The sequence below is a fragment of the Pseudonaja textilis genome, chromosome 1 (assembly GCF_049901715.1).
Source record: "Pseudonaja textilis isolate UNSWEBS1 chromosome 1, rPseTex1.2, whole genome shotgun sequence".
In the NCBI taxonomy this organism is placed as follows: Eukaryota; Metazoa; Chordata; class Lepidosauria; order Squamata; family Elapidae; genus Pseudonaja; species Pseudonaja textilis.
This window is the reverse complement of record NC_141990.1, coordinates 288,542,393-288,568,303: the sequence shown is the minus strand read 5'-3', so window position 1 is coordinate 288,568,303 and position 25,911 is coordinate 288,542,393. Positions and strand designations below refer to the sequence as shown.

Below are 25,911 nucleotides of genomic sequence, written 5' to 3'. Positions count from 1 at the left end.
TTCTTCAAAGTCTCAAATATTAGTTCAGCTAGTTTACAGATCAGGTCTGGCAATACACATGATCATTAGAAAGGAAAAAAAGAGGCATTATTGGAAATGTTAGCAAAAAACCAGTAAGTAGTATATTTAATTAGGTTATATAATTATTCTCTAAAATCAGGAGCTATAGGTGGTGATCAAAATTTTTTCTTTCCATGTAGTATTAGGAGTCATTTATTGATTTGCTATCAGCACAATTTTAAAGATTGTTTTTTTATATAAGTGATTAAATTAACTACATTTTTGACAGCTTAAGAGTAAGGATGTACAACTGTGTGCAATGTGACAATGAATAGTGCAACAGCAGGAAACTGTCACTGTCACTTCAAAATGATAAAGTACCCATTTGCAATAAATCCAGCAATGTTAGCCAAGTGCACAGATTAATATATTAATTAAATATGCACAGCTACTTGCTCTGTGACTTTGCTTCTGGGTGTGATTCAGCTTACTAACTTTTACCTATAATGCCATACATGGCATAGGATCAGCTACTTGAGGGATCACCTTTATTACCCATCTGGCTGCTTTACTATCTTGCCCTTTGGAATGAGGTTTTACTTGAGTTCTCATTCTTCTACTGGCATTTCAAGGGCCATGAAGACCTACCTGGCTATTTGTCCAGGCCTTCAACTAGGATGGATGTAGTCATTATAAGAAGTGTATGTTTGTTGCTGCTCAGTTTTGCTATATTTGTTTTATTTTCCTGCATTGTTTCTGCTGTTTTGTAGTTCTGAGTTGGGGAGTGTACAAATTGAAATAAATAAACAGGCAGAAAAGAGGGGAATACACCATTGGGGTGTGTGTGTGTGTGTGTGTGTGTGTGTGTGTATTTGTTTTCTTAAGTTTTCATGGGTATTTATATGTATGGTATTCAGCTTTGTTCAGGTATTTTCCCACGTCATTATAGTTGTGCTTTTAAAGTTGTAGCAACGTTTTGGCAGAATCTCATCTGCCATCATCAGGCTTCTGTATTGTGCTCCTCTGTGAGTCAGACTTTCACAGCCATTTCTGTTTTAAATTTGATGCCAGCCTACTGCTGTGCCAGAATGATTTTTTCTTCATCCTGATTGGTTGGGAGTCTTGGTCTGTGTTTATTGGTCTTGGAGTTTGCTGTGTTCTGCTTGATTGGTGTTTCTAATATCTTCTGTCTGTTTTGTAGTTTTTTTTGTCTTGATTGGCTGGCAACATTGTGTTTCCTGTATTGGAGGCTTTTAGTGCGGCTTGGCTCTGAGTAAATGGACGGCTATCATTTGTTAGGAAGCTAGGTTTTATCTGGGTGCCTGGTTGGGGTGTGTTTGAGCTGGAGGTATCGGGGGAGTCTGTTTGTGCCCAGGTGTTTGCCTGGCTTGTGGTGTGGAGATTTTTTTGTTTGAGAGTGCAGGCTTCCAGATAATTGACAGTCTGGTAGAGTCATCTCTTCTATTCATGCTTTCACGTCTTTTTTCAATCTCTATGGCTTCTCTGATAATTCTGTAGCTGGGGTTTTCTATAATGGCTAGGGTTTTGGTGCCATTGAAGTCGATGCTATGACCTGTGGCTTTCATGTGTTGGATTAGTGAGGACGTGTGTTTTAGCTTTTTTACTGCATTTTTGTGTTCATCTGGGCGGGTACTTATTCTTCTATTGGTCTGTCCAATGTATGTGGCCGGGCATGATGCACAGGGGACTTCGTATATGCCTTGGTTTTCCAGGTCAATTTTATCTTTGAGGTTTCTAAGGATGGCTGCTATTTTTTGTCTGTTTTGAAGGCAGTCTTGATGTGATGCCTGTGTAGTATCTTACTGATTTTTTCTGTAGTACCTCTTATGTAGGGCAGGACAGCTGTTCCAGCTGTTCATCTTCTAGGTCTCCATTATGTCTCAGTGTGTTTTTGTGGATCAAGCGGGTGATTTTGCTTTTGTGGAAGCTGTTGGCTGTCAGTACTTTAGTCAGGGTGCATAGTTCAGTCTTTATTCGTGTCTTGTCTGCCAGGTGTTTGGTTCTGGCAATTAGTGTTTTGGCCATGGAGTTTATCTGTGCTGGGTGGTGGTGGGATTGGGCATTGAGGTAGTGGTTGGTGTGTTTTCTTCTGGTATATGGTGTGTACTAGTGTGTCATCTGTTTTTTTTGTAGATTAGTACATCTAGGAATGATAGTTGTTTGTTTGTTTCTGTTTCCATGGTGAATTTGATTTTGGGGTGTGTGCCATTTAGGTGTGTTAGGAAATTGTTTAGGTTTTCTTTTCCATGGGGCCAAATAATAAATGTGTCATTGATGTATCTAAACCATAATTTGGGTTTGTGGGTGGCATTGGCTAGGGCTCTGGATTCAAATTCTTCCATGAACAGGTTTGCAATGACGGGTGACAGTGGTGATCCCATAGGGGCTCCTTCAATTTGCTTGTATCTTTGTCCTTTGTATATGAAATATGCATTGGTTAAGCAGTGTTCTGTTAGTCCCATGAGGTGTTTGGATGGTTGGTATTTATTTTTGATGATTTGTAGGGTTTCTTTTATCGGGACTTGAGTGAAGAGTGAAACCATGTCAAAACTTACAAGCAGATCTTCTTGTTCCATGTGTAGATCTTTGATCATTTCCAAGAGGTGGTATGAGTTTAGTACATCTGCTTCAGCATGGGGCAGATGAAACCTACCTTCCTAATAAATGATAGCCGTCCGTTTACTCAGAGCCAAGTTGCACTAAAAGCCTCCAATACAGGAAACACAATGTTGCTAGCCAGTCAAGACAAAAAAAGCTACAAAACAGACAGAAGATATTAGAAACACCAATCAAGCAGAACACAGCAAACTCCAAGGCCAATAAATACAGACCAAGACTCCCAACCAATCAGGATGAAGAAAAAACCATCCTGGTACAGCAGTATATATATAAAAAAAATATATAAAAAATAAAAAAGACAAAAATCAGAAAAAAGGAACTTCTTGCCATATCTGTATATATAATACAATTTTTATCACATTGGTTTGTGTTTTTGATCACTGCATCCCTTCCCAGAAATAATTACCTGCCACCAAATAATTGGAGTATAATTAAATAAATAAATAATCACACACCCGTACACATTTTCCCTGATGTGTGTATTTTTTCATCAATTTTCAGAATGCAGTTCCTATTAAAATTCTTTTTTTTATTCATCGTTTTGTGTTTGAGAAAAATGTGGGAAAGTTACCAGTCTTGATATATGTGAATATGTTCTCTCTGCATATACATTTGTAACAGCAAACTTATTAGATCTGCATTAAGAATCAAAGGAATTTATCACCTATCTAGAACTCCTCTCTCACTGAGTTTAATTGTATTTGTTTTCATTATTTTAAATTTCATAGCATCCTATATTTATTATTCCCAGATGGATAATTAATAAATTATAAAAGAAATGAAATAGTATATATATTTTATTATGTGCAACAATTTTGCCTAAAGTGCTAGTTCTACGTAAATCTCCTTTAACCAAATACTTTAAAAGGAAGACACCAATCTTACTGGAATTTATATAGCACTGATAATGTTATCATTATGAAAAAATGATGACATTATATAAAGATAGTATAAATATTTATATCGGTCTCCTTTTACCTAATTAACTCTGTTAGATTATGAGTTCTGGAATTTTTCGTCATTGGCTGAGCTGACTGGAACCTTGGGAGTTGCAATCCAATACTTCTAGAGGGCACAATCTTGAAGAGGTCTGAGTGACATAGTAAAAATTGTAAATAAAATTCTCTGAGAAAGCTTTCTTGTTTTCTTCCTTTCCACTGCAGTCTGTCCATCCCTGTAAAGTTACCCTTAAGTGTGGCAGACCCTCTGGAATGGCATTTTAGATGACTCAGGAAGATTGCTATGAAACCAAGTGGAATAAATCACATCATTCATTATTAGGCAACATTTTTTCATAAGTTAAAAAAAATCCAAAACTGACATCTATTTCTAAACAGAAATTATCTATTTCTAAGCAGTAAAATACATTGGAAAATGTTTAGGAGTTTTGTCGATAGTTACCTAAACCCAAATCTTTTGTTTGCTCCAAAACCCCTAGCTTAACTGTACAGCTAGTCTGGCTTTAGGTTAGTAAAACTATGGAAAAGAATTAGAAATTTCAGCCAACTTGTTCTATAAAAGCAAAGCACACAAACTAGTCTCTGATGTTTCCTAATAGTGCAACACTAAACTTCAATCACAAAATATCATCAGTTTGACAACATTGCCTCGTCTCATTTCCTCATATCTGCTTCTACAATTTTTCTCCCTTAAACATTTAGTTAGGTAAACATGTTTGACTGAATAAAATTAACACCAGATTTATAAACTTTCAAATTATGCAATTTTTAGTACAGTGTTTCTCCAACAATATGGCCTCCCCCGATAGGAAGTCCCAGCATGTTTTATTTATATCCCCCCAAATTAAGCCCTATATTAAACATGCAAAGTGGGGGGAAATGGTGGGGGGCTTGCTGTTAGGAGTGCCATGCCTCGCCACCAACCTTCCTACTGTCACCAAGTACTTTGCTGCACACCCGGATATGGTGCTGCCTGTGTTGATCTCAGTGTTGGTGGGGCACATTGCATCGGGAGACACTTCTTCCCATGCTACAGCGGCGTTTGGAGCAATGCTGCAGCATTTGGCACAGCCACGCAGCGTTTGTGAGTGCCTCTGCCTGATGCCCGTGCCGCTGCAGTGTTTGCAGATGCCAGTGCATTTTGGAGATGCATGGGGACAGGGACGGGCTGGGCGAGGGATGGAAAGGACGGGAGGCTTCAGGCTCTCTCTGCCGGACCCACCGGCCAGGGAAGCAGCATTGCTGTTGCCTCGCCTCCCTGTCCATGGACATGTGGGTGCTATCACTGCCTTGGCCAGAGCTCTGCCGCCAGGCTGGAGGGCCTGCCTATCAGCTGTGCTGGGCCTCGCCTCCTTGTCCACAACCAAGTGTCTCCACCAGGCTCTGGTTGCAGGGAGGAGCCCTGGCCGGCCCCATGTGGCTGCGTCAAATGCCGTGTGGCTGCACCAAATGCCACGTGGCTGTGCCAAACACCGCATGGCTGCGCCAAACGCTGTGGTGGCACAGGGCGAAAGGAAAGCAATGGTGGCGGAAGGTCTTCCGATACGAAGTGCCCCACCAACGCCGAGGTCAACATCCAAGCTGTCGCCACCTGCCCACCCAAGGTTGCAAAGGGGGCGAAAAGACGGCCTAGTCATTTTTTCGGGGGTAAAAAAAAAAGGGGGGCGGCCTTATTTTGTGAGAAACACGGTAATTGCTCTAATTTAGCAATCACATTATTAAAACAGTACTGGTCTATCTAATAGTCTATTTACTGGATTCTCCAGAGATCATTTGAGTAAAAATAGTTCAACTATTGTACTTTTGATGATATGGTTAGTCTGTGGAATGTATTTAAATCCCGTTAAGTCATAGATTCACCTTTGAGGGAGATAGGTGTTTTTTTAAAAATAAAATAAATACATTTTATAGTATTTTATATTACAGTTATTACTATGATAATAAAAAGATAGGCAGTTTGAAAAATTTGATGAAGACAATTAAAATGCATTTTGTAATATTTTATATTGCTATTAATATTATAATACATAGTTGAAAAGCTCTGGTTGAGTTTCAAGCACTGTGTAAATATAATTTTACTTTGTCCCTGACAAACAAGTAGTAGAATAATATAGATTCAAGCTTATTCAAGTATTTATAAGTTCCAAATCACACAATTTCTCCAAAGTTATTATGCACCTATATAATTCAGGATTCAGTGTTGGAGATACTAAATATCTTTGCCCTTTTGTGAAATTTCTTTAAGGAAAGATTGAAAGGGAAGGAAGAAGTAGGCAGGAAAGGTAGTGAGTGTGAGGAATTAGAACATCGTACAAACAGAGAACAGAATCGCACAACCACACAAGAACAGTGAGTTCCAAGACACAAAAATGTGACAGATGAACATAAAGAAGATATAGGATTGCTATTGGGTGGGGGTAAATTGGGAGGGAAGGAGAAAAGCAAAATAACTTCTTTTTTTAAAAAAAAAGTAAATAAATATAAAAATTGGGGCTGCTGAAATAGCCAATGATATTTGCACAAATTAGCCAAAAAGAAAATAAACTTATCTAAAACATATTTTAAAATGTAAATAAATATTTTTCTCCAACTGGACCACAAAATTAGAATTGCTAGGTTAGCCTGAGCACATCACTCTGATGAAACAAGATGGCATTACCACAATCATGCACTAGTTAATGAAGGCCATAAATGGGTAGCTATGTTAGCTAGTTATTTCATGCCACAAAGATGTGTTTTTGCACTAACTCCAAAAGAAATAAAGTGTATATGACAGATATTCTGCCCTTGCAATAAAATTCTTTTTATGCCATCAACTATTTGTATGTGGGGAATATGCTGGAGATTTTGAGGAGGCTTTTAGAAGGACTTTTCATCTGATACGTGTCTTTCTGAAAGTCAAAAAACATCTAAAAGAAGGCAAGAAGGAGGCACACAAGAAGAGGGGGGAAAGGTGGGAATAAGATAATAATAAAAATAAAGAGGAAGCAAGAAACTTCATTCTTTAGCACACAACTTTCTTGGGTGAATTTATTTCGGTATGAAAATTTAGGTTATTTAGATGGCAAGAAAAGATTTTGTTGCCTCGGTTTGATTGCAGACCTATATTTCTCTTGAGTAGAATTATTATTTCATTGGAATTATTCCAGAAATAATTTTATTTAAAAAAAGAATGCATCAAATACTTTCAAATTAAAAGAAATGGTAATGTAGTACCACACATTATATATATATATATATAGAATGATCAACCACCAAAAATTCATGCGGCACAAAATGAGGTGAAATGACAGAAAATGTTATTCCAATTATTCCAATCAACTTAAATATTTTTATGTGACCAGGGCTAATCAGGCAAATATTAAAGAAACATTTATATAATTTTTATTCCCTCTGCCCCCACCTTCCCCAAGGATAACTGCAGAATTGAAATATCACTTAATCAAATGAAACCAAAATTTAACATCACATAAAAAATTGCTCTATAAATTTCACATGCTTTGTACATTAATTAATGTATCATGCATCTCTCTCCACTTTTGTAGATGACAAAATTAGATGAGGTCATGAAGATTAGGTGATGACGGCTACTTATCAATTCAGTTTTAATTTATTCTAAGCAAAAATACTGTATGTGTGCATATATATGTGCACACACGCACACACAGTATATAGTATACATATAGATATCAGATCCTTGAGAGGGGCTTTTTGGGCTTGGAAAGGACAAGTTAAAGAATAATAAATGCAAATTTAATTAAAGGCACCCTACAAGACATTTGCATGAAAAAAAGAGTAAAACTTGCTATTTTGATTATTTCTTGTAAACATAAAGACATGTACATGTAGCTTGGAAGTTCCAATGAACAATGTTAACTATAACATAATCCTTTTTTTTAAAGTAGTTGTCTTTTCAAATTGGCCTCCTTTGATATATATTCAGAAATTATACAAGCACCATTGCTAAACAGCACCAAATGATCAAATGAATCAGTGCTCCAGAGAAGGAGCTACAGAATCTGGACATTTATTTAGATGATCTCCCAAACAAATGATTTGTGAATCTAGTTATCAGGCAATAAGCTCTTGATTGGTATTTTTCTCCCTCATCTCAACTGCTTTAGTTTGGTGATCTTGAACAAAAATATTCTGGATGAAGCTCAATATTAATTATTTTTGGCCTTTGCCAAGCAGCCCTTTAGCACAGAAGTAACCTCTGCATTAGCAGCATTTAATGAGATCAAGTAACAATGAATGCTAGCGTATGCTGCTCATTGGCTCACTTGATTACTCCCCACTAAATTGCCATGCTTTATCATTTTATGAGTTATTTGGCTTGTTCCTCTGACAAGCCAGGTAACTAGATGATGCTAATCAAGTGACTGGTGGGATGTATGAATTTATTTGGTTAGGAAAAGGTGCCAAGAAGCTAAGCCAAGTTTTCTTGCAGTTTGTATTCCATTCTATGTACATAAGGTGACTGGACTGGTATTGAATCACATTTCAACCTTGAAAATGCCACTGAGTGCTCTGATACTAATGAAGGCAACTAGTTTAGGGGGGAACAGGAAATAAGAATGGCTAGGGACTGAGAGAATAGCAGGGCATGAGCTTCCCTAGCTATCTCCATCATCTGCTAGTCTAGTGGTACAGCTGCTCGTATAACCAAGAATAATTGAGAAACACACACTAGCACACTTATCAAAATAATCACCATTCAGTGCAAGTGCTTCAGCAAGTGTTAACCTTTATAACCAAAGAAGTAATGAAGAAAAAGCTTCACAGATACTAAGTTGCCATATTTTTTACCTATCTTTTGGTTCTTTTTATTGTTACAGAATATTAGTACATGCAAATCCTTATCAAGGAAAAAAACCTTTTGGGTTTCTTCAATATATTGTATCTATCTATCTATCTATCTATCTATCTATCTATCTATCCATTCATTCAATTATATGGTACCCATCTTCACCTTAAGTTTCTTGGATGAAGAAAGTACATAACCTAGATGTATATTTTAATTAATAATACATAAACAATTTTCTCCCAGTGGGAAAGTAGGAAAGAGAAAGAACCCTAGTTAACTTGATAAAGTATAAACAGATGTATGAAGATCAATTTATTCAATTCTACACTGAGTGGTCTCTAAGTTATTAATAAGGATACATAATTAATCCAAGATCTGATTTGTATTAAAAATTTGTGTAAGTAATGTAATTCAATTTGAAACTGAATTTGGAATGCAACAAAATTCAATTCAAATCAGTTTTGAAAAAAATGAAATCATTAGTTATTGTCATGCCCCTCTTGGAATCTGATTCCGAGGGGGAGACCAAGCAGCTGACAGGGAGTGAGGGTGTGGCTCTATTGGCTGTGGAAGAAACTGGGAAAGGGCAAAGTGTGGCTAGGCAGAGCAGAGGAGAGGTAGAGGAAGGCAGAGGGAATTCAGAGGAAGATCCAGACCTACCCCCTCGTCATCCTAGGGCATGCAGGGAGGAATGGAGAAGGGAGCAACATGAGTTGAGTGGTTTACAGAGGAGGAAAGGGCCCTGATTCCCTTCATTAGCTGCAGCTGGGAACACTGTTTTAAAAGGGAGGTTGCACACAGCAACTCGTTGGAAGAAAATCATGAGTTATCTTTTATTGTTGAGGTTTATCTGTGTTCCTGGCATCTTCCGAACTGTGTGAGTTGGTTGGCATTTGAAGTCTGCAATTTCTTATTCTACCCTGTCCAGTTAATTGCTGCAACATGGTTTGTGTGGATTTTTATTTACAGTTTATATGTACTTTGTTTTTGGACCGAATTTCCTCTACTTAAAGACTGTTCTTGGGGGAGTTTTTTTAGCCGAAGGTAACTAGACATTGGGAGCAAAGTTGGAGGTATTAAAAGGACTTTTCTTACTTATGTCATTGTGTTGCTTTTGTGCCATGCCCTGGGTCATCACAGTTATAATGCAGTAAACTACTGAATATTTTCAGCTGATTCTGTTTTTGACAGAACTGGATGAAAATAGCTTAAGATGAGGGATCTTTTACAATACTTTTTTTCCAGTAAAATTTCAGCCAGATAGCTTCAGTGGTTTAATCTTAATACATTTTTGATTTTGATTTATTCTGTGCTAGATGAAACCTAGAAGCTTCCAAATTGTCCAGAAAACATGCAGAAAATGTGCTAACCAATATACTGGCATAGATTTTTGGAAATGACATGTTGAATATCTGAATTAAAAATTAAGTTAAATTAATAAATTAAAAAAGTAATTTGCAGGGAGCTCATTCCATGCTTTGAACATTCTGTTATCAGATTTAATTAGAATGAGTAAATTAATCAAATGTCCTTTGAATTAAGTCATCAATTTATAATTCTATACTATCCTAATCACTACACCTTGCCAAGAACTTGGCAAAAGAATACTTTTAAATACATACATATATGTACATACATATATATATACATATATATACATGCGTGTGTGTGTGTGTGTGTGTGTGTGTGTGTGTGTGTGTGTATTCAGCTTTGTTCGGGTATTTTCCCACGTCATTGTAGTTGTGCTTTTAAAGTTGTAGCAACGTTTTGGCAGAATCTCATCTGCCATCATCAGGCTTCTATATTGGGTTCCTTTAACTATTAGCTATTAACAGTGGGGTTCTTTCTATTAGAAGCCTTTTTTCCCCTATATCAGTCAGTTCCTCTTATCCATTATCTGAAGATATGTTGTGAAGGCAGCATCATTACTTCTTCCATGGTGATGCATTGCAGTCTTTAGGACCTTTATAAAAATTAGCAATGGGGTTCAAATATATATTTTAGCTCTTTCTACACAAAACTCACAATCTAACTGTATCTTGTTGAAAAGTAAACAAAAGACCAAGTTTGGATCTGGTATAATGGATTCCGATCCATTTTTGAATAGCCATCCTTATGATTATTTTTTTCTTGCAGACAGCGTATCTGTGCAAGTGTGATGGATGAAGTTACAATAGGAGTGCCAAGAAAAGCTGAAAAACAGGATCAGTCACAAGAAAGAAGGTCAAAGACCTCTGTCTATAGGAGAAATTCTCTAGCACAGCCCTACTGAAGGAGCTCACAAAACTCACAAATCCCTGCCACATGAGGTTTGTAAATCACCATTTTGTTTAAGACCTATGACTTTACTTTTCATAAATGCCATTCTTTATTTCAGCAGAACATGGCCGAGAAACAAAGAAGAATTTTAGGAGAGGAGCATCTTGAATTCCCAGTTATGCAGCACAACAAAGCAGCTGTTAATGCAAGAGTATTGATATTTATTGTATTGAGTATTGAGAATTATTTCATATATTCTCTTCTATTGGCCAAAACCCAATAGAAGAGAATATATGTAGCTCAATGTTAAATTGTGGAGTCCTTGGTACTTTCTGAGCTTGCAGATGCTTCATTACCTGACTGGGTAATAACATCAGTGCACTGAGAATTCCATAAAATCCACATGAACATATTTCAAATAATATAATCAGTTTGAACTGAATTGGGTGTCAACATGAATGCCAATGTTAAATGTTAAATCTGTGTTGCTTAAAATTTATGTATTTATTTATTTTCCATATTTATTATGTTTATAAATAATTCAAGGCAGCAAACATACCAAAAGAGCTGTGGTTGTAAAGTGGTTAGAATGCAGTATTGCAGGCTAACTCTGCTCACTGCCAGGAGTTCGATCCTGACCAGCTCAAGGTTCCATTGTTCTGAAGTGAATAAAATTTGACCCAGATTGTTGAAGGCAATGTTGACATTGTAAACTGCTCAGAGAATGCTGTAAAGCACTATGGAGCATTATATAAGTCTCAGTGGTATTTCTATCGCTAATACTCCTCAATAACAACTTTGTGAGGTGATTTGTCCTGAGAGAAAGTAACTGGCTTAAAGTGACCGAGTTGATTTTCATGCCTAAGGTAGGACTAGAACACACAGTCTCCTGGTTTCTAGCCATGTGTCTCAACCATTAAACCAAACTGGTTCTCTAGCCTTTTTGTGGAACTTCCTAGCTACATGCAAAGCCACAATGGTTTTTACTACTGTCAGAGCAAGTCTTACCCCAAAATGCAAGCAGAATATGAGTAGTGGAAGAGAAATGTGAAAGCGCTAGCTTTGGATGATTTCTATTACTATTACTGTATTGATCTGAAATGCTTCAGGAAACAATGAACATAACCATCTGAAGTTTGATTTTTAGCAAACATAAAGCTTTTCAAAATAATATAATAACCTATCCACCCCACAGCGTCTTTTTTTTTTTTTGTTTCTAACAAAAGCAATAGAAAAGAAAAGAAAAGAAAGAAGACTTTTTTTCTGTTTTATGGTTAAGGACAGATTTGCAGAAAACTTTTTACAACACACACAAAAATTGGATGAAATTCTGTTCTCTATTAGATAACTATTTTAATTCAGAACAAGCCTCAAAAATAAATGAAACTTAAAGAAAAGCTTGAAACAAAATTATTTTTTTAAAAAATAAAGTAGATTGCAATTGCCTGCTGTCATATCTATTCCCCACTACCCCAAAGCCATAAAATTATCAAAATGTATCTATGCTCAAAGGGAGAAATTGAGCCCATTTCAAAATTTTCTAATCAGTTTTAGCATTTTAGTGGATACATTTTGAAGCATCATTGCTGCAGATAGCATGGCAGAGCATAATAATTGTTGCAGATTCATTGTGGTTTAAATCTCCTCAGACTGGTTAAACAAAAGTAATAGCAAAACTACATTGCCATGTTAACCGCTTTTAAAATCCCATGGAGAAAAAGAACTTTTGATGCACGTTTTCATATCTGTCAGAAAGATATAAAAACAGCCATGGTACTACCTCTTTTTTGCCTACCTACTTCTTTCATTAATTAATAGTTGGATGCTCATTATTATTTCAGGAAAAATTCTTCAATCTGCTTCCTTCCTCTTCACCAGAGCCAGTTCAAAAACCATTACAAATATATAGCACAATGGTTTACAATAAACTGAACAGGACTGGTTCAAACAGTTGGTTTTCTTTTTTCTTTTTTCCCCAGAGTTGGCTTTCCAACATGATGGCCCATTCATGTTTTGCTCCTGCCAGTTCCATGGGATTGGATGCTTGGCTTTTTAACATTTCTACCCATATATACACATATTACATATACATATATGAGCATACACATATATGTATACATTCAGAACCACATATATGTATTGGCATTATCAATTGCAAAAAGCAAGCCAAAAAGAAGACTGACCTGGCTTACCTACACTCTGCTCGCATTCAATGAAATCTTCATCATCATTAGAACATTCTGCTGAAGAAACGAGGTCATCTGTTGTCTAATGTCAATAAGAACAAAAGAAAAAAAATGGAAACAAAGGTCAAATGAAGGGAATCATATTCAAAAGAACAGTGGTCTTTGAGCATGGCTTAAAAATTTCTATGACACATATTTTTCTTATTATTTAGAGTGTTGGCTTTCTTCTTCTTTTTGTATATTTATGGAGATTCTCAATAATCTATTCAGGTCATGGTGGTCCCAAAGGTGCTTTTCCAAAATGCAACTGGACTTTCTTGAGTTTTTTTTTCTTGAAAACGTTTTGTTTTCAATGTTCCTTGAAAGCAAAATGTTTTCAAGAAAATAAAACAAAACAAGAAAGTCCAGTTGCCTTTTGGAAAAACACCTTTGAGACTTTTTGTATATTCTATTTTTAGCCCAAGATTCTATTAAATTATGTAATGTGATTTATTACTTTCCATATTATGTTACAATAGTTCTAAGGTACTTCTAGAATACATATTTCCCATATGTAAGAACATAGAAAATTGCCATCAACTCCATCACTGATTCATTTTGCTCAGTATTATCTAGACAACTCTCCATATCAAGAAATACCAAAGACAAAGTGGTTACTATATAAGTAGCAGGGAGTTTTGTATTGAATTTTGGCCCTTGTTTTGAAAAACATAATGACAAGTTAGTACAACACATTCTTATCCCACAGTAGAGACTATCAGCAAGTTCTAGAGAATTTCATATAGTACCGTAAAAAAGGTTACCTAATTTCATATAGTTTAGTTAACTGGACAAATAAGTGAATAAATAAAATGGCATAGATGCATAACTAAATCATCATCATCATCAATTTCTGGGTGCAATATTTAAAAAATAAAAATACACTTCATGAGATAGCTATGTATATAATCATACATGATATGATTGCATTTACTTCTTCTTGTGCCATATTCGTCATCAGAGATTGGTGATCATGTTGTCATCTATATTTTGCATTTACACAGAGAAAAATATACAATATTTCTAAAAATAATATGGACTGTGTAATCCAACTGTAGGTATGGTGTGGAAAGTAAAAATCAAATAAAAGCTATTTTATTTCAAATTCCACAAAAAAGCAAAAGTATTTGTCTTCCTTATGACACTGGGATGTAGTTCCTGGTATGGTAATGCATGGCAGATGCACTATAGTCTCTGAAAAACTGAGGCCACATCAAGAGTGTCTCTGGTGTCAGCAATTCAGAGCCCATGTTCCATGAACTTTTCAGCTAGTAATTCTGAGCATGTGAGTGCCTGTGACTGTTCTAATTAAAGAGCAGCATGTATTGCGGTGTGTTAAGAAATATAATGGCTTCCCTTTCCGGTAGTAAGCCCTTCATGTAATTGCTCCAATTAGTAGTGGAGACCAATAGGAGGGTTTGGAGGAAGCCTCTGGACTCAGGCATATTGTTCATGCTCAAGAGTATTAAAGTATCCAGCCCTTGGCAACATGATCTCAACAAATGCCTGCTGCCATTCGCCACTCTTTGCTATTCCAGTTCTGTAAGTAGTATATAAAAGGTACAGATCACACAGTGTTGTAGGGCTTATGTAATCAGAATTCCTGTTGGATACACAGTAGAGAGCCAGGCTCATTGTGCCTGCCTGGAGATGTTCTTTACCCAACAATTTACAGAAACTCCTAATGGCACTCTCAGACTTCGGATTCAATATGCAAGCAAACCCGCCTTCTCTCGCTTGCACTGCTGTGTCCCTCATACCAGTACTTTTTCAGCTAGGATGAGAAAAAGCTTACTGCTTTCATTCTCTTCCTGAATTGTACATTGGGAATCTGGTTATGATCTTATTTCACTCAATTAAATTACATTGTGCCATGACTGGGGAAGACAAAAGTTCTGAAATTCTTGCTGAATTTCAGAACCAGCATTCTTCTCCTTTGGTCATGAAGAGGCTGACACATGTGGTTCATCAACCTCTGGAGAACTAGAAATAAAGATAATTCTGTCTCTTGTTTTAGTCCACTGTAAGCATCATCATCTCTTTCGTTGGACAATATTATATATTTAAACATCTCAATGGAGAAAATTGTACCTGCAATTATTTCCACTGTTTCTTCCCACTGAAAACTATTAAAACAAAACAAATATCTTTTTTCTGAATATATTCCCTCACTGGCCAATGAAAAAAAAAGTAGAAATCCACACTTCTGTTGGATTTCATTAATAATCTCAAATTTGCATTGGAAATTGAAACAGAAGTAATTGTTCTCCCTGCCTCTTGGCCCTCTCAAGACTTTCTTGAAACTGAATTGGGATTGGAATGGGGATGGTCATCTCTTCTTATTGATGGAGTGTTCATGTTTTGAATCCTAAAGATAGTAAACTGAATCCCTGACACTGCTAATGATACCAGAAAAGATTCTTGCTGCAAGAGCTACTGAATATTAGTATGGACAAAACTGAGTAAGATTCATCTTTTTCAGTGTAAGTATCTAATAATAGGCAGAAGTCTAAAATTATAATAATTAATAATTAATGGAAAAACTAGCCTGCTAACTAGTGGAAATAATAATCAAGGTTCAATAACAGAGTAAGCAATGCTTTCCCTTGCAAAAAAGAGAGGCAAACAGAATGTATTAAGCTTGCTTGTCTATCTTTTTCATGAAAATATTCCACAGTAACGTATTCTGAAATATGTATTTTATTCTTTTGAAGTAACATGTCAGAAGTGAAATAACTCATTCCAGTGTTTACAACAAAAATATTTTTATTATAAATTAATTGTAATTTATACAATTATAGTCAATGTATATATTATAGATTGTAATTTATACAATTATCAATTGTAAATATTACACTATTGCTGTTACTATTTATTCGACTTATTGAAAAAGTGTTGATATCATATAGGAACACTTTAGCACTTATGAGAGGTTTACTTTAAAATTCCCTCTCTTCACAGAACTGATTCTAATGAATTATTATTTCTAGATTTCTAATTATTTACTTCTAGAATTTCTTTGGGCCCCTATGAGGATTCTATATGTGTATCCATTGTTATGTACTGAATCTTGAGAGAGAATTTCAGTTACTATATAAAAATTCAATCAGAGCGATTACCTTTTCATGACAGCCCAAAATAAGAATTTATGCTACAGATTTGTACCCTTTGACCTACTGTTCCAAATAAAATGGCTTTATCTATAAAATATTCCATAGGAATCAGTCCCATTTAGACTATAACTATTCCATTCATTTGCTATGTGATGATTTTATGGGTATTAAGCACTAGATAAAATAAGCCCTGTCATGGAACAGCTTTATGAAACTATAAACAACACATTCAGTGAATGATGTGTTCTCATTCTTAGGATGGATGGAAAGAGAAAGGCCTATAAATATCTGCTTCTCAAATCTAGCAGATAAATTGTGCTACAATATGCTCTTGATAGATGACTTCCTTTTTAAAGTCTGGTTTATATTCCTTTAGTTACCTGAGAAACTGTTTCCATAAAACACTGCATAGTTTTTAACCTTCATTAGAAATCAGTATTAAAGTTTTGTTTTCAATGGTCAATTAGGATAAATGTAGTATAGATTTCAATTTACCTTATATTAATAAATTATATATTACATTTAACTTAGAAGTTGGACTCAAATGGCTGAAGAAGAAGGAAATGTCCTGGAACATGATCTCAATTATCAATTATCAAGAGGAAACATTCTGCCTAAGCAAAAGGCAAATTTAAGCATTACATTTTAAACTTGAGCACATCTAGAGATGAATTTTATTGTCCTTCTGTCCTCCACTCCAAATAAATAATTTCAGTTAATATATTATTAAATTTTTCACTTACAAATTGGATAATGGGCAACAACTTTCCTGGAATTATAAAATTGGAAAAAATATTTTAGCTTCCTTGACAATTTCTCAGTGGTGATGATAACCATAGTCACCACCATGGCCAGTTTAAGCCATAATCTTTCAGTTTGGATGCACGATCTTGATACTTTGTGATCTTCTGTAATTCTTTGTCTTCTATTCTACTATGTACTGGTATTATCACATCTATTATCTACATTTTCTTCTTTTCAACCCCAGATAAATCTGGTGGATTATGAGACAAAGATTTATCAGTCTGTATTTGGAAATCCCACAATATTTTAATCTATTAATTTTCAATTACTTTTACAATTCTATAATCTTTCATTATTACACTGATAATTTTTACAAATGTTTCAGTGAATCATTTTGACAACTGCTTATGTTGCTGTTTATAATCAATTTGTGGGATCTTTTTGCACAAGGTGAGTATATAATCTACTATTTTCATCTGCCTTTTTGCACAATCTGCACTTTGAATCATTAATGATGAATTCTTCAACTCTGGCCTTGATTGCATTTGGCTCTTAAGCAGCCAAAATCAAGCCTTTGATTTATTTTTTTAAAGTCCCAGTTGTAAACCATTGCCAAAATGATAAAAGGTTTTACCTTTATCCACTTTCCCTACAGTTGTTTCTAGAAATTAATCATGTAATGCCTTTTTTGACAGCATTGTGTTCTTGATTTTATTACATTATTTCAATAGTTGTTTTAAAGATATTTTTGTAAAGTATATGGTTTATTATATATTGCTAATATATTCTTATATATTATTATTTTGTAGGCTTTTCCCCAGGAACATAATTGTAAATCGTTAAAAACTCAATAAATATATTTGCATTAAAAAGAAAACACATTGGTTACTAAAATTGTTTTCTTACATAAATATCATGGGGTCAAACAGAAATTCTAGAGATGGCCATGTAAGTATGGCTGGGACCTCTTTAAGCATTTCTACTAACATTTCAGTTGGATTACTTCTTCAAAAGAATAGTTTTTAGTTGATAACATCAAAAGCTGCTGAGACATCCAGGAGAATCAACAAGAGTACATTTCCCATTTCTCTTTCCTTGACAAAGATAACCAAGAGGGAAACAAATCTTATGCCATGCAGAGCTTTATAGGTGATAACCAGCTTGATTCATCTGGAAGCAGAGTGGCAACCAGAGCAATTTGCAAAGTAGGAGTATCATATAAGCATGCTAAGAGAAGCTCACAATAGCCAGGGTACCATAACTGCAAAATACAATTCTTGCACAAATTCTCTTTATGTTACACCAATTCTTCATGTTTACTGGTTCTCAGTTTTCATGCACAATTCAATCTATAAACCATTTAAAGTTTGAGAACATAGCATCTGAAGGAATGTCTTTTCTATATTTTCCTAAGATTATCTTCTGTGTATACATTGAACTATAACCTGAAAGATCATTTTTATAAAATGATGTAGCATTTTACCCAACAATACCCAATACATTGTCAAGGATGTATAAAAATATTTCAAATATATATTGGAAATTGAAATGTAAGGAAGGAATTTTCTACTTCTAATTTGGTGGATTTATGACAAAGCAAAGAACTATTGGGATATGATTCATGTTTTAATACAAAAGATTCTTAAAATGAATATACAAGGGCTTGAAAACAATTGGAACTTTGTTGTTATTCATATTGACAGCAATAAGAATGCTTTATGCACAGTGTGGAAGGATATATTAATTCCTACAATGGAAGAAAAGTTGGAGAAACTGATGGAACTAGCAGAGATGGCCAAATTAGCTGCTTTAATCAAAGATAAGAATACTTCTAACTTTGTTTCTATCTGGCAATCACTTCTGGATTTTGTGCTTGAGATAGAAAAAAAAATGAAACTTTGACTTTTGGATTTACTAATTAGACAAGTTTTGTTAGTGTTATAGAAATGATTATAATATACAGGGCTTGCAAATTAAAAGTTGAGGCCATAACTTTATTATGTTAATTCTACTGTGCTGAAGAGTTAGAAGTTTATGCTTCCCTCCCCATTTTTCTCCTTTATCTTACACTTCTCTTTTTTTTACCTTTTTTCCATTCCCCCTTTACCACTGTTTTCATTTTCATGTGTATTTTATACTCTAATAAGTTTAATAAAATTATATTACTACAAAAATAAAATAAAAAAATTGTGAGACACTTACATTAAAGCAAATTCATGCCTGGATGACCCTTGGATCAATTATGGAAGTTCATGAACCAAAGATTATTTCCAAAATTCTGTGTTGCTTTTTTACCTTTTAAATATATGTTTTAAAGTTTTAACATCACCTCCAATAATAAAGAATATGTAACATGATTATGATGATTTGCCTTTTTTCTATGTATAAAAAGTCATACATAATTATTTTAAAGTCATAGCATTTGTATAAGAAGAAGGTCACATTGAGCTAGATATACCAATATTTGGTATTCATCCTTCAATCAAGTAATGTTTACCAACAATTTCAATATTACTTATGAAAGTGACCCCCCCAAAAAAAAACAACAAAAATATAGAGCCTTAAGCTAATAGGCAGACTCCAGTTGTATTGCCACTACTTTGGTTTACGCTAATCAAGGAATACAGATTTGTAGATGGAAAATGGCAGGTTGAGTAAGACTAAAATAAAATTCTTCTGTAGAAATAGCATAACTTTAAAAAATGAACTGAGCATTTGCTGAAGATAGGTGAAAGGTCATTTTCACACAAGGTACAAAGAAATGACTGCAACTACTTCACATGGTTATTTTAGGATTATTCATTAAGCCAAGATGGTATCCTCTGTGGCCATCATCTCTAATGCAGGCATTTGAGATATGATGAGAGAAAGTGGAAAGCCCAGAATGTGGCCCAGCTGATGGAAAGTTCTGAGACTGACAGGGTGGATCAGATTGACAAACCCTGCTTGAAGAGCAGCTAATAGATATAAAAAACAGATTTGTAGATGTACATGTTTTAGTTTAAGAAAGGAACTGCAAGAGGCCTCATCTCAGAAAATATGCTCTTTCTTATAAACCCTTGATCCTGATTAGCTGAGGGCTAGTCATTAATCAGCATGCCCTTTATCCTCTACAATACATCAACCAAAGTTAACAACAAAGAATCCAACACTCCTCCCTTCTGAAAAACTCCCACCTCTGATATTCCCTGCATATGTACTCCCCTGTTGGATTTAAAAATGGAAACCTTACCTACTGCAAAATTATATCATTAAGTAGAGTGCACAAAGGGGTTACCTATTGTAGCAAAATCAGCTGCTCAATCATTACCCCAGCAGATGAGAGATTAAATAACTAGGCCTACAAGTTATAAGAGGGAAAGTAAATCAGCCTTCATTTTTTGCACTCTGTGTGTCAAATACAGTAAGTCTACCACTGAATGTTGTTCTTTTTAAAAAGAGTGTGAGCACACAGTAAGATGAAATTAGTCTCTGGGAAATACAATTGCAATCATTACTATCATCAAATAAAAGCCAACTGCTGCTGCTCCCCATACAGTGTAAAATACTGGAGAATTTTCATCTGATTTCAAAGCATTCAGAGGACCACGAAAAGGTGGAATAGAATATCAAGGAGGTTAGGCTTCACCTGCCCCACATGTTCTCCTTCCCTCTGCCTTTAGCAGGGTGGATGGACAAGGGACTCTAAATATGCAGTGAGCCAAGAGAAGGGGAAATTAAGGAGGAAAAAAAGAAAAAGGAACGTGCAAGGATTAATTTGTCTGTTTTTCAGGGTACCTTGACAGAGGAAGGAAAAGTATTGAACCACAGCAGCTTAAACCAACCTTAATGTACCTTCTTAAAAGCAGGAGGAATATAATGCTAGGTGGTGTTCTGCTGATAAGCAAATCCCCCTAAATCCTTTCCATTTATTTCTTGGCCTGAAGAAATTACATATTACTTAGGAGCAAAATAAATAAATAAAGCCCACATCTCTGAGAATCTAGATTGCTTGTTTATTGATTATTTATTGATTACCCATCCCACTCTGACAAATCTTTGTTGAGGCTTAGAGCTGAATTGTGGACCAAGTAGAAAAAGTTAAAAATTGTGCTCCTTCTTTTCTTTACCTGCCACCCAACCATATCAAATATGAATTAGTACTTCTGGGATTCTAGGATAGGTACATATTCTACTACTCAAATTTACTAGCACCAAGTTCCACCAAGTTATTAATACTTCTGCTACAACCACTTCTAAGACAAGTCTAAGTCAATGTTATGTAATGGCTTTGGAGGAAGAGGATATTGGGGGACTATATCATCCCTTGGTATTTAGACGGAAGCATGGGGCTTTAAGCAGCAAACCATCAAGACTACTGATTCCATATGAAAGCCTGAATTCCTATATACTTATACACCCATGCATATATACTCTTGGCCAACTCACAATTGACCAAGCATCAGAATTTCAAATTCTACCCATAATAATGTTCTAAACACTTTCCCTTGAAGGAGATTTCTAAAGGAATTTTTCTTTCATCAGACTGAAGGAAAACTCAGGAACCATTACTTTCTTTACTTAAGCATAATGAAGATGTCTTCTTAGTTGGACCTGTAATTCTAGGTTGTCTGACCTGATGACAATAAGATGAATGCAGATTGTAACCTTCTAAAAACTATTGAATATGAAAAAGCCAAATTCCGAGGACATGTACCTTATTCACTTAGAAAATGATAGCAAAAAAGCTAGAAGTTCATCTGCTCTAAAAAGCATTAGTTACCCTTTCAGAATAAACTTCCAGTCAGAGAAAATGAGCTTTCTGTTTGTTGTAGAAGCTATGCACTTCATAATTGTGTCCCAAGAATATTTTTCACTTACAGCCTGCTCCTTTGCCAGAAATCAATATGTCATTGTGCTGGCATGTTTTGCCTCTGTCTCCTGGACATCTTTATTTAACTTTTATCTTTTATCTTCCAAAAGAGAACTGTGTTGGATTTTGTTCTATTATTGATTAGATCATTTGGAGAGATAAATAAATAAATACAAGATCATAGCTATAAAGATAATAAAATACATCCTTTCTCAGTAATATTTTGAAAGGCCCCCAGGAAAAATAAACAATGCTTATATGTTCAGACAACCATATTTAAATATGAGGACAAATTTGTTTTTTATTTTCACTCTTCACTGAATTCTGTAGAACATAGTTTTCCAAACATAAATATGCATTATATTTGAAAAAAATGTACACAAAGAACCAAAGGAACACTACTTAGAAAAACAAGAAATGTTCTTGGGTATGAATACAAAAGTTATGCAGTTTTAAAACAACAACAAAAAACTAGATCTGTTGTGGAAATGGAAAAGAATTAAATGAAGACCTGAAAGGGAGAAACAGAAATAAATTGCAACTGATATTATTAGTACTTTAAATGTATTATGAATTGTATGAGGAACCTAAACCAAAGTAAAAATGTAGCCCAATCTAGAGCTGGCAATAATAATTGCTAATCTGGATGAAATTGCAATTGATTACAGAGATATTTTTATAATATTCAGGGATATTGAGAATAGAAGAAAATGGAACTTGGGTAAAAAAAGCAAGAATCTAAAAATATTAACTGTGTAATAAAATGCCCAATATGAGCAAAAAATATCTGAATGTGTTCTTGAAAATAACATTTTAATAAAAATATTTTATTCTTTTAATAGTAATGTTCATGTGGACTCAAAATAAGTTTATTCTTGTTTTGGTGGAAACTTTCTAAATAGTACTTATGAAAGGGTAAAAAGACTGGGGCGTCCTGATAGCAATGTTCCAAACTTTGAATGGCTGCCACAAAGAAGAGGGTGTGGGGTCAACCTATTTTCTAAAGCATCAGAAAGCAAGACAAGAAACAATAGATAGAAACTAATCAAGAAGGAAAGCAAAGTAGAACTAAGGAGATTTTTTTTTAACAGTGAGAACAATTAACTAGAGGCTTGCCTTTAGAAGGTGTGGGTTCTTCATCACTAGAGGCTTTTAAGAAGAGATTGGAGAGCCACTTGTCAGGAATAGTATAGATCTCCTGCTTGAGCAGGGGGTTGGGCCAGTAGACCTCCAAAGTTCTTCTAACTCTGTTATTCTGCAATAAAGCAGACTGAAAACACCTACCTCTTATTCTTAAGTACACAAGTTTGGAAATACAGCCAATGGCACCTGCAGGATATTGTCAAAATTTGAAAGAGGGTGGATGGATTCGAGCCCCATTCATTTTGTATTTGTGTTGACATTTAATGTTCTTCCTCCATCCCCATGGACACCTTTTAACTTCAGCCCCTATACTCTAAATTGGTACAATTTGCTTTGGCGGTTCCCTGAGACCAGTTGTGAAGACACAAAAAGCACTGATTTGCACCTGGCAGCCTAACTTAAGGACCAACTATGGAACTTTTATGTTATACTCTTTCAACTCCCCAATCTCTCCAATCTACTTTGAAGGACCCACGTGCTAATATTCTGTTCTAACAATCTCCAAATGCTGAGTGGTCATAATGCACCAATCAATGATTCTTCCAGCTAATATCAGGAGAAAATAAAAACAATCCACAAATAGATTTGACTCCTGTCTCCAGCCCATTGTGCCAAAAAGGATTTAGCTGATTCAGCTGTCCAAACAAATCAACATCATGCAATTGGAGAGATCTAGATTTTGTTCAAAATCCAAGCGCAGAGGTACCCTTATTTGCACATCACAATTTATCATATTTCAGTGTATTTCAAGTGAAGCTATATTTTTTCAGAGTAAAGCCTGTACATAGACCTTCTGAAAAATCATGTCTCTCTATTTCATTTTTATCTCTCCCCTGATTCCGTGGGCTCAGGATAACTTGCCACAATGTTAATCAATCTATTGATCACTGCTACCCAATGGCTGGTAATCAAAAGTCTTTCGGGGTAAAACTATTTGAAGCATAATAAAACATCTAGAGTGTCTTGCAGACAATAAAATAATCAGAATAATGAAATGCAACATCATCAATAGTGAAACAAAATAGATACTTTGCTCAGTCATGCCAGAAATGGGAAAAAAATTAACCAGAATCCAGAACTGACCAAAAACAAAACAAAAAATGAACAAGTTTGATAAACACTCTTGAAAAAAATATTCCATGACTTCGAGCTGCATCCTCTAAAAGAACCTATTCATAATCATCATCATCCAAGCCTTGGAAACTTGTCCAATGCAAGGTACAAGCCAACAGACAACTTAGCTTCAGTTCTCTGTCTAAGAAAGAGAAGGAAGGAGAAAAGGTTTGTCATGCAAAATACAGGAGTTTACTCTTTGAGCTGGATCTCAACAATATAGATGTGATCCATAAAGCCATAGCTGAACACCTGGGAATTTATTAAATAAATTTATATGGCTGCCCAAATTATACATAGTTATTCTGGGTGGCTTAACAGAATAACACGGTTGGAAGACCACTTGGAAATTTCTAGTCCAATTCCCTGCTCAGGCAGGATACCCTATACTATTTCAGACAAATGGTTGTCCAATCTCTTTTTGAAAACCTCCAGTGTTGGAGCTCTCACAACTTCTGAGGCAAGTCATTCCACTGATTAATTGTTCTAACTGTCATAATATTACTTCTTAATTTTAAGTTGCTTCTCTCCTTGATTAGTTTCCACTCATTGCTTCTTGTCCTGCCTGTCCTGTTTTGGAAAACTGGCTGACTCCCTTACAACATTAACAGTCCTCATTATAAATCCCCAATATCATGCAGTGCCAACAAATACAGTCAAACCAGCTATGCATGCTGGTTTATTGAAGTTTTGGCAAAACTCCCCTACAGATCTGTCAGAATCTACAAAAATATGTGACTATGTCCTATGAACTAGAATTTTGCAGATGTTCAAAGTTTCATAGAAGTAAAGCAAATGGTCAAAGCAGGCTGCCCTCCCCATCAAAGCAAAGTACATCATCCAAGTGGATTAGCTGCAATTTACAGAGGCCTATTACACACAATTAGTGTGCTGTGTTAAATCACACTTTTTTAGAATAGTCCTCCTGCCATGTCATTCAAAGGTCAAAAATAGCTTTCAGCTCCTGAGAGTTACCCACTAATTATGGCGAATAATATGGTGAAAAAACGAAGTGATAGGGATAAATGGTATCACTTCAGTGTTTTTTTTAAATTAATATATTCCATTAATGTTTTTTTAGTGCAGCTTTTTAGTTTATTGGTCTCAAAATGGCAGAGTAGAATTAAAATACTTAATATATAAAATTATGTGAAAGGTGCCATACACATTAATCAGTGTTGGGTCTGGCAAATGTAAAATGGACTTTCAAAGGGTTTCTTTTAATGGTGGGAGAAGGGCACAAAGTGGATCTTCTGCAGATTAACTGATCTTTCTTTTTAAACTGAAAAGACACCAAGTGATTTGATATCATTACCAGACATATTTCCAACTAGTTTTAAGGGTGACAACTAAATTGTTGCAAGGTTAACAACATTTATTGTACTTTTTTAAAAAATGTGGAGGGCATGCACCTTTGTAGTTAACAAGAAGAAAAAAGACACTGAACTTTTCATAAATGTTACTAAATTGTCTAATGCCTAAATATTTGTTTCTACTACTGAAATTGATATAATTCCATCTTATCTTCAACAAAGTTTATTCCTTCTCATAGCTGTGAAATGCAGTAAAATTAAGTTAGTAAATAGTTTGAGTGGCCTAGGCATATCATTGACTGGCCCTATAGTTTTTTAAAAAACCAATAAAATAGGTAAAGAATCACATTCTAAAAATATATTTTGTAAGTAAATGTCTTGTGTGTAGACCAAAAATATAGCAAGGAAACAACTGTGGTGTAATTTTTCTCTTAATGAGTTTGTTTACTTTTTTTAGAGACATACTTAGTTGGGTGAGCATGGCTGTATCTTTCTGACATTATATTGTAGTCATGGTTAGGTTAAACTGTTTAAAAGTAGTTTTTATGTTTATTTCATGTTTATTGTTTATCCTGCATACTTGATGGACTATAGCCTGTGCTGATATTTTTGGCTGAAGAAGGGTTTGATGTGTCATCAAATCAGTGGTGACTCTTAGCAATCACGTAGGCAGTTGTTCAACAGAACAATTTATCTACAACCTTGTCATTCAAATCTTCCAGCCAAAGGGACGGCTATTAATG

General features: G+C 35.1%; 1 protein-coding gene across 20 annotated transcripts in view; it reads right to left on the bottom strand.

The window, feature by feature from the left end:
• NRXN3 (neurexin 3) overlaps positions 1–25,911 on the bottom strand; it is a 1,274,597-nt gene that overhangs the window by 26,097 nt on the left and 1,222,589 nt on the right. For 13 of the 20 annotated variants that reach the window (XR_015741112.1, XM_087922067.1, XM_087922064.1 and 10 more), the window contains one exon: positions 12,849–12,933. Coding sequence is in view for 18 of the 20 variants with exons in the window: in XM_087922067.1 (XP_087778193.1) it covers positions 12,849–12,933 (85 nt within the window). In the remaining 2 variants the exon portion in view is untranslated. The remainder of the gene's footprint in view (positions 1–12,848; positions 12,934–25,911) is intronic. The other 7 variants (XR_015741113.1, XM_087922068.1, XM_087922069.1 and 4 more) reach the window with 1 other exon arrangement.